At 31.0% G+C, this 15,760-nt stretch overlaps 1 protein-coding gene across 5 annotated transcripts in view; it reads right to left on the bottom strand.

Annotated features, from left to right (window-relative positions):
• The window catches only part of EPHA5 (EPH receptor A5), a 375,839-nt gene that overhangs the window by 95,173 nt on the left and 264,906 nt on the right, over nt 1-15,760 (bottom strand). For 3 of the 5 annotated variants that reach the window (XM_066279318.1, XM_066279316.1, XM_066279319.1), the window contains 2 exons: nt 9,066-9,225; nt 5,755-5,860 (listed from right to left, as the gene is read on the bottom strand). In XM_066279318.1, coding sequence (XP_066135415.1) covers nt 5,755-5,860; nt 9,066-9,225 — 266 coding nt within the window. The remainder of the gene's footprint in view (nt 1-5,754; nt 5,861-9,065; nt 9,226-15,760) is intronic. The other 2 variants (XM_066279315.1, XM_066279317.1) reach the window with 1 other exon arrangement.

Here is a 15,760-nt window from a genome sequence, read left to right as displayed (position 1 = left end):
TGTGAAGATTTTATAATTTATAACCTGTTCTATAAGAGTCTTTTAAAAAATACAAAAGGCTAAATTTAAATATTATTCTTAGGTAATAAAAGATCTAAAGCAGCATTTTTTTAAAAGCAGCATTTTATATAAATAGATTTTTATTCTCTAAACTTCTAATATGGCCTCCATACCTTAAGTTTGATAGGTTAAATTGCAAGTACAGCATCCATTGATCTGTAAACAATTTTTTGCCTCAAAAACTATGAGACTTTTTAATGGACTGATTTCAAATGTTTAATGTAAGACAAAGAAAAATAGAATTTAGCATTTAGTAATTTTATGTTGAATCACAGCATTTTAACATGACCAGAAAAAACAAGGGAAGATCTTTTGCCAGAAAATAGTTAATCTGTTTTTATAGTCATTGAACCACCTCTATGATCAAATTTATCATCTCAGGAACATCGTAGTATTAAAGTCACATATGAATAGCCTTAAAAACACATCAAAGGCCAAACAACTTTAGAGAAACCTTCTACCTCTTCAGGAACTACGTACAAGTTTTTTGTTTTTTGTTTTCTAATTTTAAAATTGGCAAACAGGTTAACTTTTCTTGTGTTGATATTCACAAACGTGTAAATATTTGTGCCATGCATGTATGTAAAGTGTGTACGTTTAATCATTGAGTGTACATATAGAATTAATTGAAATAAAAAAACAAAGCTTTGATATATTCTTAACATTTCATTAAATTTGTGAACATGTAATAAATGAGGGATCAGAAACAAGCTATTAAAAATATATTCTTTAATCTCAGGATGTCTATGATGAGCCAAGTTGAAAGAATAAATTTTCTGTTGGCTGAAAGATTTTTCCTTTGTATTTTCTATACCTCTATATTCTGTAAATTAAAACAAAGTATTCAGTTTTCAGAATAAAGAACTATGTCTGAAATGGGGACACAGAGAGAAAATGTCAACTAATATCAATGATTATCTTCAAAGGAAAGAAAAAAGAGGGGAAGGACACAGTAATACACTTTTTTAAAAATAAACTGGAAGACTGTGAAAATGTCAATCTCAGCTAAAAGATAGATTGATTAAACAATTTGTATGTATAAAATTGTATATAAAAGAGGAGAAAGGTCACAAAATTAGGATATAATAAGAAAGTTATTAATGTGCAATGTCATTAGCAATAAAAGAGGAAGATTAAAAAACAATTACAACATGTTGTGCTATCAGGAAGTTTCATTTATATCTACCCCAGAGTAATTAGCTTTTAGCTTGCTGAGGACATGTCAATTGTTCTGTTGTTCCATGAAAACGCAATTTAAAATTAATAAGAAAGTAAATGAGAGAGTCTGAACCCTGCTGAAAATGCTCTCAGGCAGTGATTTTCAACCTTTTTTTTTTTTTTCGCATGGCACACATAAATTAATTACTAAAGTTCTGTGGCACACCCATATAGATATTTTGGGGAGGCCAATATGTCAAAACAAGATATAATTTATAATTTTAATTCATTTACATCGGATGGCTATTGCTGTGTGGGCTGTTGTCATTTTTTTATTTGACAGTCCATGAAAAAAGAGGTCAGTGCCCTTGACTCAATACTCAGGAATTGCATGATTTAAAAATCCTTGTGGCACACTGGTTGAAAATGCCTACTCTATAGAATATTTAGTATCTTTAAACAGGACGATCACACAAATTCTAAAACTGATAGAATCTTAAGATGTTACAAGCCCGGGCTGGTTGCCTCAGTGGTACAGCGTCAGTCCCCCATGTTGAAGCTCCAGGTTCAATTCTTGGCCAGAGCACACAGGAGAAGCACCCATCTGCTTCTCCACCCTTCCCCTTCCCCTTCCCCCCTCTCTTTCTCTCTCTTCCCCTCCCACAGCCAAGGCTCCATTGAAGCAAAGTTGGCCCGGGTGCTGAGGATGGCTCCATGGCCTCTTCCACAGGTGCTATAATGGCTCCTTTTGCAATGGAGCAACACCCCATATGGGCAGAGCATTGCCCCTTAATGGTCATGCTGGCTGAATCCTGGTCGGTCAGGCACATGTGAGAGTATATCTCTATGCCTCCCCGCTTCTCATTTCAGAAAAATTCAAAAGAAATTTTTTAAAAAGATGTTATAAAACTTAGCCATTTTTAAAATAAGAGCTTTTCCTATCCAGGAATGACACTTGCATATGTTATTTAAAACTATATCTAGATAGAAAGACTCCAAAGTTTCTGCTGGCTGCATAATCAATTTTATCCTAAAATGATTAGAAAGTCTCTGTATTTGACTGATTTTTCTTCTTTCATTGTATTCTAGAATAAAAGACTTTATTTTTTTCTTTGAAATAGATTAGTGTCATAGTATTTGTGTGATAATCCTCAGTTTTTCCTTTGGTCTAAATAAAAATTCAAATTGTCAGTGAAATGGATCTTCAAGACATATTTTTCTTGAACCCAAATGATGATATAAATTGTCAACAGATATTATATACAAGTGAAATTCATATTTTTGTAATATATCAAAATCGATTTATCTGTATCACCATTAAACAGTCAAATTACTTATACTTAAGAGATATTTAATGAGATATTTGATTTATAAAATATTCAAGAGATTAAAAGTGATAAAAGAGAAAATTCTAAGTGAGAGGAATGTTCAAATACTTTTATATTTTTGTGTGTGTTTATCAATAACATTTTGGCACAGAGAGGAGGCAGAAGCATAAATTCAATCTCCTTAAACCATTTCTAGAATAGATTTTTCTCCAATAATTCACTAGTACTCAAAGAGAATTTCCAAAATTTATGTTAGATTTTGGAAATGTTTCATTACTTAGTTCTTTTTTTTTATTTGACAAATTTTTACTGAGTTAATTCAGGATACTACATGATAGATAAGGTTTTCTTAGTTTAGGCAAAAATTACCAAGTTCATTGCCTTGAATGAAAAAGTTTTTCAAGAATCATATTATTTAGCTTTTGAATAAGTATACTGACATAATACAAAAATAATAACTTATCTATAAAAAGTAAAATATAATGGCCAAAAATGTTTCTATCATATAACAAATGGTCCCTGAAATTCAAGAATGTATATTCAACAAAATGTATTAAATTTTTATTCAAAAAAAATTCTGGTAAAAATAGAAATCTCAAATTGATTTCTGGTAAATTGTTTTCCTTTAAATAGCAAATTCCTAGTATTAGAACCATAGGCTGAAATTTAAAAATCAACAATGTACAAATTCATAAAGTGTTGTAATTAAAAAAATGTAACATACTTCTATAAGACAATGAATCTAAAATTTACTTTACCACATATTAAATTTAGTTATCCTAAAAATTTAGATTTGTGTTTTGGGTGTGGATATGATTCTAGTATAATGAAAAATTATACTAAAATTTAATTTCTTGTTCAAGAAATTCAGGAATATATGAAACTTGTGTGTATGTGTGCATGCTAAGCTATAATATCCTTTAGAAAGTTAAGTAGATCTAAATTTCTTTCAAAAACATTGACTAATGCTACAGATGTAACAAAAATATTTTAAAGTGAATTTTATGTATATATTGGGGAGAACATTTTTTGAGAATGGGGGCTTATTCACATACTGATAAAAATTTATAGCTGCATGTCATCAATACATTCACATTAACAACACTTAGATTAAATAAATATAGTGATCTAAGTTTACAATAAAATATAGTATTTCTAATATTTGATTTATCTTTTAGTAAACCCACAAATATACAAATTTATTGAACTTTAGATCTTGTTCATTTTTCCATTTTTATTCATTTTTCCTAAGTATGAACCCAACAAATAAAATACCTTATGATCTCAATTATCTAAGTATAAGTAACAATGCTTCTGGATTTATTGAAAAAGGAAGAAACAATTCATATCTCAGTTAGAAATAAAGATATTATAATACAAATCAGCTCTGCAAATGTATAGTTGTCTATCCCTCTTGGGGTAGAAAAGATCTCACATCATAGTTTCCTTAGCAGTTGCCATTCACTCAACTTATTAATCTTATTTGATTAAAATCTGAGCAAAGTTTATGATAAGACTGAGGGAATTAGCTTGTTCTCCAGAAAGTTGAGACACAGGTAGAAAATTCTCACCCACTGACTTTAGAGAGAACAGGTCTGTGGGGCACTAGATACAGTTTTCTTTTTTTTTTTCACATTTTTATTTATTCATTTTTTTTTTAGAGAGAGAGGAGACACAGAGAGAGAAAGAGACACAGAGAGGAAAGAGATAGAAAGAAAAAAGGGAGGAGCAGGAAGCATCAACTCCTATATGTGCCTTGACCAGGCAAGCCTGGGGTTTCGAACCGGCGACCTCAGCATTCCAGGTTGACGCTTTTACACACTGCGCCACCACAGGTCAGGCCAATACCCAGTTTTCCAGCTGCAAAAGGCTGGTTGTTCTTAGCAAAAGCACAAACAGCTTCCCAGAGAATTTCTAAAAATATATTGCTGCTATTTAAATATTAAAAGTAAGCAACACATTTCTACATATATTCTAAGAAAACCCTACCCTGAACACTCCTAAATGAAAAGAACTGGAAGAAATGGAATTTTCAGATACAAAGAGAAAGGATGTTTAAAGGAAGTAACAATGTTTTATGAAAGTAAATTGTTACTATTGTAATTTATGAATATAGTCATAAATCTTTTCAGAATACAATATGCAGTGTATTGAAAAGTGCCTAATTCTGTATATTTATGAGTTGTATAGGTACTCAGAGTCAAAATTAAATGAATATAACAGTAACAAAATCAATATGACTATTGATTTCCTGACTTTTTTTTTTATCTTATAGTAAATTTCACATATTTGTGCAGGTTTAAGTACTTCCATGAAGACTTTCATTAAGTTTTCCATAATAGCCTAACACCAGAACGTTTTTAAACTGACAGCTGTCGTTACTGAGTATCCCTTCTAACTATGGCCTAGATTAAAAATGGAAATATGTTTGTTGGAGAAATAGAATACAATCATGTTTCTATATGTATGTATTTATTTATTTTTAGGAAAATTGATTATACTCAGGTCAGCTTCAAAAAATACCTCTACAAAAGTTCTTATTGGGACTCTACCTATTTTTTTTTTCTAAATGAAAAAAATATAGCTATATAATCAATATTAATATATCTATTGATAAAACAGTCAATAAAATTCATTTTAAATCCGTATGTACTATGATTGATGTAGTCATGTTAAAATCATTCAGATTCTGAAAATAAAAGCAGTCATTAATAAAGGGCTGATTATTTCTCAAATCGCTTGTTTACCAAAGTGTCTGCTTTTGTCCATTAGCCTGTTAGGACAGAATGCTGACTAACTAGAATTATTAGTCCCATTCTTCTAAATCTACCATGGCACAGACATAGTCTTTCTTAAATGCTAAAACTAAAGCAGGCAACAATAAATACTTTTGAGAAGAAACAAATGTCAGGTAAAAAGAAAGACTGTATAAAACAAAGGCTGGTTATTTTAATGACGGTAAATAATAACAAGTTAATACTATCCTAATGAAGAAAATATGTTTGATGAAGAGGTATTGTATGCTTAAAAGTTAGTACTTAACAGGGACAAAGTAAAACTCAAGAAATACATCATATATTGAGGTAATCTACTGATATGTGTATTGCTTGCTTGATTTGTTTTAGGATGTGCTTAACAGGCAAATGGTCAGGTCAATGTAGGGAAGGAATCAGCCGCACAAGTTGAAAATCACAGCTTCTTATCTTACCTTCCACTGAGGAGGAAACCGATAACCACTGCCAACAAAATGACTCCCACTGTCACAGACACAGCAATGATAGGAATCTGGCTTTGATCGCTGGATGCTGCAACTGCTGATAGAAGACACAGAAAATGGAGCCGGAGGTTAATGTAATCATATGTATTCAAATAAGGGCTGCTTAATAGTTGGTAATCACTGCATGGTTTAAGCAATTCACCCACACTTTGCTAAGATTTCCTTCTAATATCTCTTCTCAAAAGTGTGTAATTCAAAAGACATCTCTAAGAGAAAATATTTACTCTCAAAAAAAGAATTGAAAGAATCACTTAATCACTGATTATTTCCTTGTCATCATAAAAAAAAAAATGAGTGTTAATTGTTTACACAGCAGTCATCTAAAGATCTTAGGTTTGCATAATAAAATGAATTTAGCCCTTGATGTCAAACACCTTAATCTAAAGAGGAGTTACTCAATCTATGACATTTGACATGTTTACAGTTTGCATGCGCTGTTTTCCAGAAAAATAAAAAGTTTCATTACCTCAAATAAGACATTTTTGCAGACATAGGTTGAAGTCAAAATGTTGTGACTGTAACTTCAGTAAAGGTAAATATAATGTAACTACTCTGAATATAATTTTAGACACAATAATTTGAAGCAGAATAAGATCAAAAAGTATTTTTTAAGAACCACTTTTTGAAAAATATCAAGGTGTATATTTAGAATTTCAAGTTTGCAGTGATTTTACATTTGTTTACATTATTTTTTCTTTAAAATACATGAATTAAATGAAATACTTTATATTTGAAAAATACAATTACAATAATAAAGGAATATGGGTGGGATTAGATAGTTATACCTAAATAATTAAGAAAATGTTTCTTTCTGCCGATAACTCATTCAATTAAAATAAGAAACTTATAGAGTAATTCAAGAAATCCTCAATAGAATACCGAGCTTGATCATAGTTTAATGACAACCATTTTGCTAAATTTAGAGTGGCTAAATTTAGTTCACCTACAAGACAACAAATTTTAAGTCATCAAAACTAATACTAACCCTGCTTTCCATGTTTTGTTCTTTACAAACCCTTCTTAGCTCTTGACACAAATTCCAACCCCAGATAAATCCTGGACATCCAAACGCTTCCCTTTCTATTCTTGTCATCTATCCCTAGATTCTTTCTAACTCAAACTGACTCTGACCATCTTGCACTGATCTATACTTTCAATCCTTTTGAAAGAAGGGGGCATGATTAATCAGATGTAAAGATAAAAACAAGGTAATTGCAGGCTAACAAAAGTATTATTTTTGGAAAATATTATAAGGGCTTAGTAGTGTCAAATGTTACATTTTTAATAATCGGCAAGATCAAATTTAACAATGTACTAAAGTATGAGATTTTAGCATCTAAGTATAGAATAATATATTGTACCAAAATAATTGTTAATGGCATACCCAAATTTTTTACATGTTTAAATAAATATATTTTAAGTAATTCAAACCACAAATACATTTTAATCAACATGTAACTTTTTAAAGTCTCTAATTGACTACAAGGCTTAAGAAAAAAGTGATTGGTCCTTTAATTTGAATCACTCGCAGTACTTACAGTGAAAATCTTTTGATATGTATGGAGTAAATAAAATAAAATTTTAAATAAAATTATTATTCTAAAATAATTTTATAAGAAGTATTTGATTCTTCAGAATTAAATAGACTGACTTTTTCTCTGGAGAGCAGTTTCAATGTATTACAGTGATTTTCTCAGGGCTTAAGAAAGACTAATAGATAGGCCTAGTCAGATAGCTAGGTCATTAGAACATCGCCCTGATGCAAAGGTTGCCAGTTTGATCCCCAGTCACGGCACATACAGAAACAAATCAATGTTTTTGTCTGTCTCTCTCTCTCTCTCCCTTCTAAGCTCTATAAAATCCATAAATAAATTTAAAATATTAAAGACTAATATGTAATAGATGTTCAACATATCCTTGTTGAACTATATCAAGAAAAGAGTCTACATAAAGGTCAAAGGGAGTTGGTATATAATAGACGTTTTGTTCAAAGAAAATTTCATTCTTAAAATGCTTGCAAATATATATACACATACTCAAGTAAAAATAAAATTCCACACTAATACTTAAGAGGCAGAATAACATAACCTGAAATACTTTTAGTATATATTAATTACACTAAAGTGAACTTTTATGGTAATAAATATTTGAGTAATATTTCTTTTCCTTTAGAAATTATGTAGAAAATTATAAAAAGTATACAGCCTCATGTGAGCCTTTGTAAAAGTATATGAAAAATAATCTCATATTAGTTCTCTCAATTATCATATTGATGAATTTCTGGCATACCTAGAATTTACTACTTAATTTTTTAAATAGTAAGATGTATATTGAAAAATCTGGAAAAAAAATAGTGCTGTATATGCCAACATCCTAAAACAAATTAGAACATTGTAATCTTTAAAATGATATTTTTTTGTAATGTATTTCATAAGTCATTGAAAATTTAACTTAATGATTTTTCTAATCAATAAAAAGTAAATATGATAAGAACTCTCATTTTGTAGGTTTTTCTAAGGAAGAAATATGTATTTTATTTTCTTTATTTTAAAAAACACTAAATCTTACATAACTAGCTTTTTAAAATGTGCATAATTATATATACATATATGTAAACAAGGAAGTTATAGTCTTTATATCCTACTTTTAATGTGTGCTGTAAGATGAATAAATAGTCTAAATATTTTGTTCACCATTAGAGAAGAAAAAGTTTTGTGCTAAACAAACAAAAAAATAATAGTACAGGAAATATTTTTGATTTTTCAGAAATATTTTTATACCCTCCATTCAGATACTGCTAGGGATTTTGATTTTAAAACAATCAGAGAGAATCATTTTCTTGCCAAACTCAGTACTAGTGAAAGCTCCCTGTGGAGTTTTCATAGAAAGACTAAACCTGCTAACATTGTTCAATAAACCAAGTAAAAAGTAAATGGCAATAATTCAATAAAGTACGGAAGCAGTGGAAAAGAAGTCTTTAAAAGCAAGGTTTAAGCATTTCTTGAGGACCTTCTGGTGTTTTGTCTACCAGTAGAATCAATCCAATGAGGATCAGGGACCAATGTGTTAACCTGCACACTTACCATAATAGCATGACAGAGGCTTCCTACCTGGCAGGTCAGCCCTGGGGGAGAGAGGAGGAGCAGGAGACTGACAGAATGCCCAGGGAGAGTATTGATCCACTGACTCTTTTCTGGTAACCATTACAGAGACATGAGTTGACAGTAATTAAAATGACTTACACACTGGAATGGTTTCAAACTCAAATCTTCGACTGAAGACACCATAGCCTGCTGCTGTGCGCGCTCGAATTTGGAAGACATACACTGAAGCTGGTTTCAAGCCCTCTGCAGTTATAGTCGTCTCTTTTGATTTGATAATTGTATAGCTGGTCTCTTGGTCCTTGGATTATACATGAACATACAATAAAACAAAGTCAACATATGAATCACTAACAACAGCAAAACAGAATCATAGATTTGGAAAGAAATCAGAAACTAAGAAAATTTGCTCTTAGTACAACTATGCTTTAGGAAAGAAAACATGTACACAGTCTAGGTGTGCTATTTATAGTGTAGTCTAGAACTCTAAAGCGGTGGGTGACACATTCTTCATCCGCCCACCATCCTTGCCTTTGGTAAAAATATATTTACCAACTTTTAAAATAAAATTGGTAAGAGATAAATTACTTTGCAGACTCTATTTTAACATTGCTATTTGTGTGCTTTTTTTCCCTCATAAATGTTTTATAGGAGCATATCTAACATGCTACCTGTTCATAGAAAAAGGTGACAGTGTGTTATATGTACTACCAGTTAAGACTTATGCTTTATATCTTTATCATATCTGATTTCTAATCATATTTAGAGCTTGGGAGAAGGAATGAATACTTCATGAGAGAACTCTGATTTCAATTCACTAAGTCTAAATAAGCAGTATTTTTAAAAATGCATATATGCAAAATATTATTTTCATTTTTAAAAATTTCCTTTAAACCTTTTTTAAAACTTTTATTATTTGTGTTAAGGCTGAGTGCATAGTGAATGAAGACAGTATGAAAACAAATCACTGGAAAGGTAGTCTGGCAACTAAAACAAAGAGCTGTTCGTATTCTGATTGCTAACTAAAGTCTGACATCTATAACTCCTCACATCTCTGAAGTTATTATGCTGAATATAAAATTTTAGACCTATAAAGATTTTAAACACAAAGTCTCTGTTTTGAACTTTATTCTCTCATATATTTTTTGTGTGTGAATTCTTGGTTAAACTTGTTCTTTTCGTAGGGTCTTTCTACATATATTAAATTTCTGATAGGTATTTAATAGACAAATTAAAGATAAGTAATAGAGAATATTTTTCCCTTTTTAAGAATTTGTCCTTAACTACAATAACTTGACTGATAACTGTAAACCATCATTGTCAAAAATTTCAGGAAATTTTGTCTTTATAAATAGGACCTGCACTGATTTTTTTAAAAGAGCTAATAAAAATAATATGTAAAAGATTTTTCTCCTAAGAGAAAAATATTTAAAAGGAATATAACATTGGTATCTCAAACAAGAAATAGGAAATATGGTGACTATTTAATTGTCATAGTGCTATTAAAATGCAAAGCATGCTTCTTCTCCCTTGAAGTTTACAATCAATAGCAGCATGCCATTCACGTTACTTTAGCAAGAACACTGAAATCACCTGCTAAAATACAGCAAGTTCATTCTTACTTTTACCTTCAGTGTTCTTCTCTATAAAACTGAGCTTGATAATTGGTGCCAGGATATCCTCACAAAGAAAGTTGTAGGAATGAAATAGGTAATACATGTAAATACATGTGAAAGCACTTACTAAACTCGTAAAATACATGTTTTAATTGCTATAATTATTATTCTAATTTTAAAAATAATTTGACACATCAAAGTACACTTGTATCCATGTTCGATACTACCACCAATAAAATCTAAAGTAACCTTATAAACACACTTCTTTTATAACAGTTTTATCATTTCTCATGTAACATGATCAATCATGTAAGATTACCTTAGGGTTAAGTATATCTAAACTTCTATCCAAATAGATACAGTCTAATTTCTAATCCAAGTAGGTTTTCTGATTCATTCTATATAAACAACTGATCTTCATTTTTTAAAATGTATAGGATAATTGAAAAGTTTAATATTTAAAGTATTTACGAAATTTTATTTGAGTTTTGGAAAGGATTTAAAGTAGAGATTTAAATCTTATAAAAATTTACATAATAATGTCAATAACATTTTTCATTCACAAACATTTATTGATCTTCTCTCACCTACTCTAATGTGCCTTCTATATGCTAAGGATACTGCAGTATAAAAGCAGACAATGTCTTTTTTCTTTTTTGTGACAGAGACAAAAAGAAAAAGAGAGAGAGACAGATAGGGGCAGACAGACAGGAAGGGAGAAAGATGAGAAGCATTAATTCTTGGGTGGGGCACCTTTGTTGTTCATTGATTACTTTCTCATATGTGCCTTGAGGTGGGGGGAGGCTACAGCAGATCGAGTGACCCCTTGCTCATGCCAGTGACCTTGGGCTCAAGCTGGTGAGTGTTACTCAAACCAGATGAGCCTGTGCTCAAGCTGGAAACTTCAGGTTTTCAAACCTGAGTCCTTCAAGTCCCAGTCCGACGCTCTATCCACTGCACCACTGCCTTATTGGACCAGACAATGTCTTAAAAGAGGTAAATATCTTCTATAAACTATTGCAGTCACTGATGTTATGATTGTGATTGAGTATACAAAGCTTTCTTCATAGTTTTGTACTTCCCATTTTGTCAGTGACTGAAGCAGTAATTTTCAGTAAGAAATGATAAAATATCTGTTTGCTATTATTTATAATTTGTTTAAAAGAAATTTAAGTTGGTGAAAAAAATCTAGGCAAAACTAAAGTTAATAGTCTGATATATTTAACATAGTTATAATTTTTTCAAAAACATTAACATTTATAATGTAAATTAAAACAATTTTTACTTATTTATATTTATAAAAGAGCACAGGGTTATCAGTGGTATAATTTCAGCCATGTAATTAAAATATGTGTGTAAATATGAGTATGCAACTCAACCTCAGTTTTTTCTTTGATATGTTAACCTAAAAAAAAAAAAAACACCTTTCAAAATGAAAAACAACAAGCATTTATCAGGAGTCAAGGAATAGATAGTAAAGCACTGATTGAGGCAGGAGCCCAAATTGAGTTCTGTTTAGGAGACAAGGGCAGGTGATACTTATGAGAAAGGAAGGATAACAACTACATCAATAGAAGGAAGGAATTTCTGTTGATGCAGATAAGCTAAAATAGTGCTGTCAATTTTAATATATATATACATATATATATATATTTAAAATTTTTAGTTCATTAGTCAATAGACTAGTAGTCATACTATCTGCTTTCTTGTTATTTTTACAAATAGTTATTTGGGACAACTATTGTCTAAGGTTCAGTCCAAAGTTTATTTTGCACTGTTTTAACATTTCAAAGGTTAGAGACATAAGATATATAAGGCAGTTCCTTTGGGATAGCAGCTCAGGCTCCATTTTAAAGTGACTCCATATATTATTTTTTTGACATTTTGAGTTGGATGAAATTATTTATCAAGAGCATGTGAGCACACAGAGAGCAGTTGAGATAATATACCCAGCACAAGCTCTACAACATCATAAATTCTAGGCAAATTTGACTGGGTGCTTTAGCATGATAACAAATTCCTCTGTGGAAAGAAAAATTAAAAAGCCTACATGGTTGGAACCCCAACCTATTGAAGTCACAAGTAGTACATTTTGTAAAAAAATTATGAATTGATACTATTGCCAGAAAAAGAAGAAAAAAACATTTCAAGGAAATTGGAAAGCTTCTCCTTAAAATAAAACAGGATCTACTATCACTGCACAAAATGATGCTATATTCTGATTTACTTATTAGCCATATATATATATATATATATACACACACACACACACACACATCTCAGTAGTTCCTTTTCATAGGTTCAATTGTATATATATATATATATATATATATATATATATATATATATATATATATATATATATATATATATCTCAGTAGTTCCTTTTCATAGGTTTAATTGTATATTGTCTCTCTGAGTTAGTTGAATAGTATTTTATTAAACGGATTTAGCAAAACATATTTCTAAGGAATCAGAACCTATCAATATACATTTTGGAATTACCTAAATATTTCCAAAATTTGCCTCTGCTCTATTCCTTTCAATCACTGTCAAATTATAATTTCCTCTACAGCACAAACCCTATGTATTCATCTTTAACGCGCACTACCACATGACAGCAGGCTGCCAAGCCCTTGGTTAGGGCAGTAGCTTTTGCTGCCTTCATGCCCCCTGCTGAGCAAATGAGCTACATTTCCCCAGCTGCTTAGCAAACATTGTTCACATGCAGGGAGGGGAGGGCCTCAACAGAAGGAGCCAGCTGGCTAACACCCTGCCAAGGGGCAGCGTCTCTTAGACTCTGCCTTTAATTAAGAGATGGCAATGGGCCCATCACCATGCAGGAGCCCAGAGGCCCAATGACCTCCATTAGAGCAAGGCAATTGCAGGCAGAAATGCCAGCTGGCAAATGCATGAGTGCTGGAAAGCTCTGCCACCTGTGTCTGGCCAAGAGCCATCCAGTCAAGTGGTGGTGTCATTCTGAAGGTTCAGAGTAAACTGGTAACCTGCTCAGGACCCCTATCTTAGAACATGGTAGATAAACTCCTTATCCTTTTTTTTTTCTTCTTCTGAAAGTGTTAAACTAAAAACAAAATTTTACATGGTACACTCAATAATTTAGTCTGGCAATTAATACCCTCACTATAAAAACAAAAATATTGACCAAAAAAGTTTATAACTTTATAACTTCTCCAAATAACATATTATATAAAAGGTTTTTGCTGATTTTATGTCATGTTTATAGGCAACTTATTATTTATTGGGGATCTGCATAGAACTCTTTGAGTTACACAGAGAATAAAATGAATTAATACAGCATTATATAAAAATGTTAAATGTAAAAACCAAATCTGAGAGTAATAAATGATTTTAAATGAGATTGAACTGTAAGTATAATTCCACAATGTGAATAAAATTCATTAGCATATACACTAATAGAAAAAAAGCAAGTTGTTACTCAACCACTTGTTGAGTAACTCTTTAATAGCAGCTTAAAAAAAATCCTTGCTTCTATATTATATGGATTGGGCTAATGCAGGTTTACAGTTGTGAATATGTGAAACACAGTTTATTCTTGTTTTATTATGCATTAAGTAATGTATGATTTTCCACATAAACAACTGTAAACCTACTTCCGTCTATCCTGTATCTCTGACACTCATGCATATGCTGAGAAGTAACAGCAAAAACCACCAGTGTACTCACTGGTGAAAGGGGAAATAGGATAATTTCCTAAAAACAAAAAAGAAAACCAGAAATTGGTCTAGCTAATTGCTTCAGGGGAAGAAACACTACTTAAGAAAAAAAGTACTTGTCAAATGTTTAGTTTTCTTACTCTTGAACTTTATTTCATCTAATATACAGATATTCAAATTTAATGTTTTGGGGCATAAAATTATTTTTAAATACCATTATGCATTTCAGCTATTCTAAAAATCGAATTTAATTACCATAAATATTTAGAGACTTAGAATGTCTATAAAAATTCAATCTATGTTCAGATATATAGTTATAAATACATATATATATAGCTCTAGGAACCTAGCTTTGTATTAGTATACAGTAATAAAGCTTATAAAAACTTAAATAAGTAATGTTAACTTTAATAAATAGTATTTGGAAATAGCATGTGTTTAACTTGTAGACCTATAGGATTTGCACTTCAGTTTAGAGAAATGGGAATCAGTGAGGGATATTAACATAAGAATATTTTATTTAATCAATTAATTGATTTTATGATTATTATTATTATTTACAGAAACAGAGAGAGTCAGAGAGAGGGATAGATGAGGACAGACAGACAGGAATGGAGAGAGATGAGAAGCATCAATCAACGGTTTTTTGTCGTGACACCTTAGTTGTTCATTGATTGCTTTCTCATAGGTGCCTTGGCTGTGGCCTTCAGCAGACCAAGTAACCCCTTACTCAAGCCAGTGATCTTGGGTCCAAGCTGGTGAGCTTTGCTCAAACCAGATGAGCCCGTGCTCAAGCTGGCAACCTCGGGGTCTCAAACCTGGGTCCTCCGCATCCCAATCTGACGGTCTATCCATGGCACCACCACTTGGTCAGGCTAATTTATTTGTTTTTTACAATAAATATTATAATCCATAACCTAACATTTTTTTCAGAAGTATTCTTTTAGAGCATTGTTGGTGAATGATGTATTTGATAAAGTATTTTTTTGTTTGAAATATCTTAAAAGTATGTTCATTTATTTTCCCTAATGATCTGATAGCTGCATATAATGCTAACTCAAGTCATTCGGAGAAACACAATTTCAAAAGTAATAATTTTCTGTTTACTCAGCTATTTATAAAATCAATATGTGAACATTTTACAGACATACAAGACCTAGGATTATGAAGCTAGTCCAGTTCTCCTTGCCCCACACATCCTACTGTTTTGTACTCAGTTGTAACTTTACACAGATAACTGTCAAAACAATAAGTAAAAGAAGCAACTTAAATACATATACATTCTATCATGCTATGAATTATTTTAATATTTTAATGTATTTACTTACATTACATATACATAAAATGTTGTATTTTTAAACAATTTTTATTAATAAAGAATCAGCATTCTTCATGATAGTTCTGTATTAGTATAAGGAGAATTATTTACTCCCTCTCTCTTTTCCAGTGTACTAGATGGGCAATTGCTTAGGTATTGCTCTTCCTACCCTCTCTATTCTTTCTTAAGAGGAAAAGAGTGATGTCT

This window comes from Saccopteryx bilineata, chromosome 5 (genome assembly GCF_036850765.1).
Source record: "Saccopteryx bilineata isolate mSacBil1 chromosome 5, mSacBil1_pri_phased_curated, whole genome shotgun sequence".
Taxonomy (NCBI): domain Eukaryota; kingdom Metazoa; phylum Chordata; class Mammalia; order Chiroptera; family Emballonuridae; genus Saccopteryx; species Saccopteryx bilineata.
Note: the sequence above shows the minus strand (reverse complement) of the source record. Positions and strands in the feature narration are given on the sequence as shown.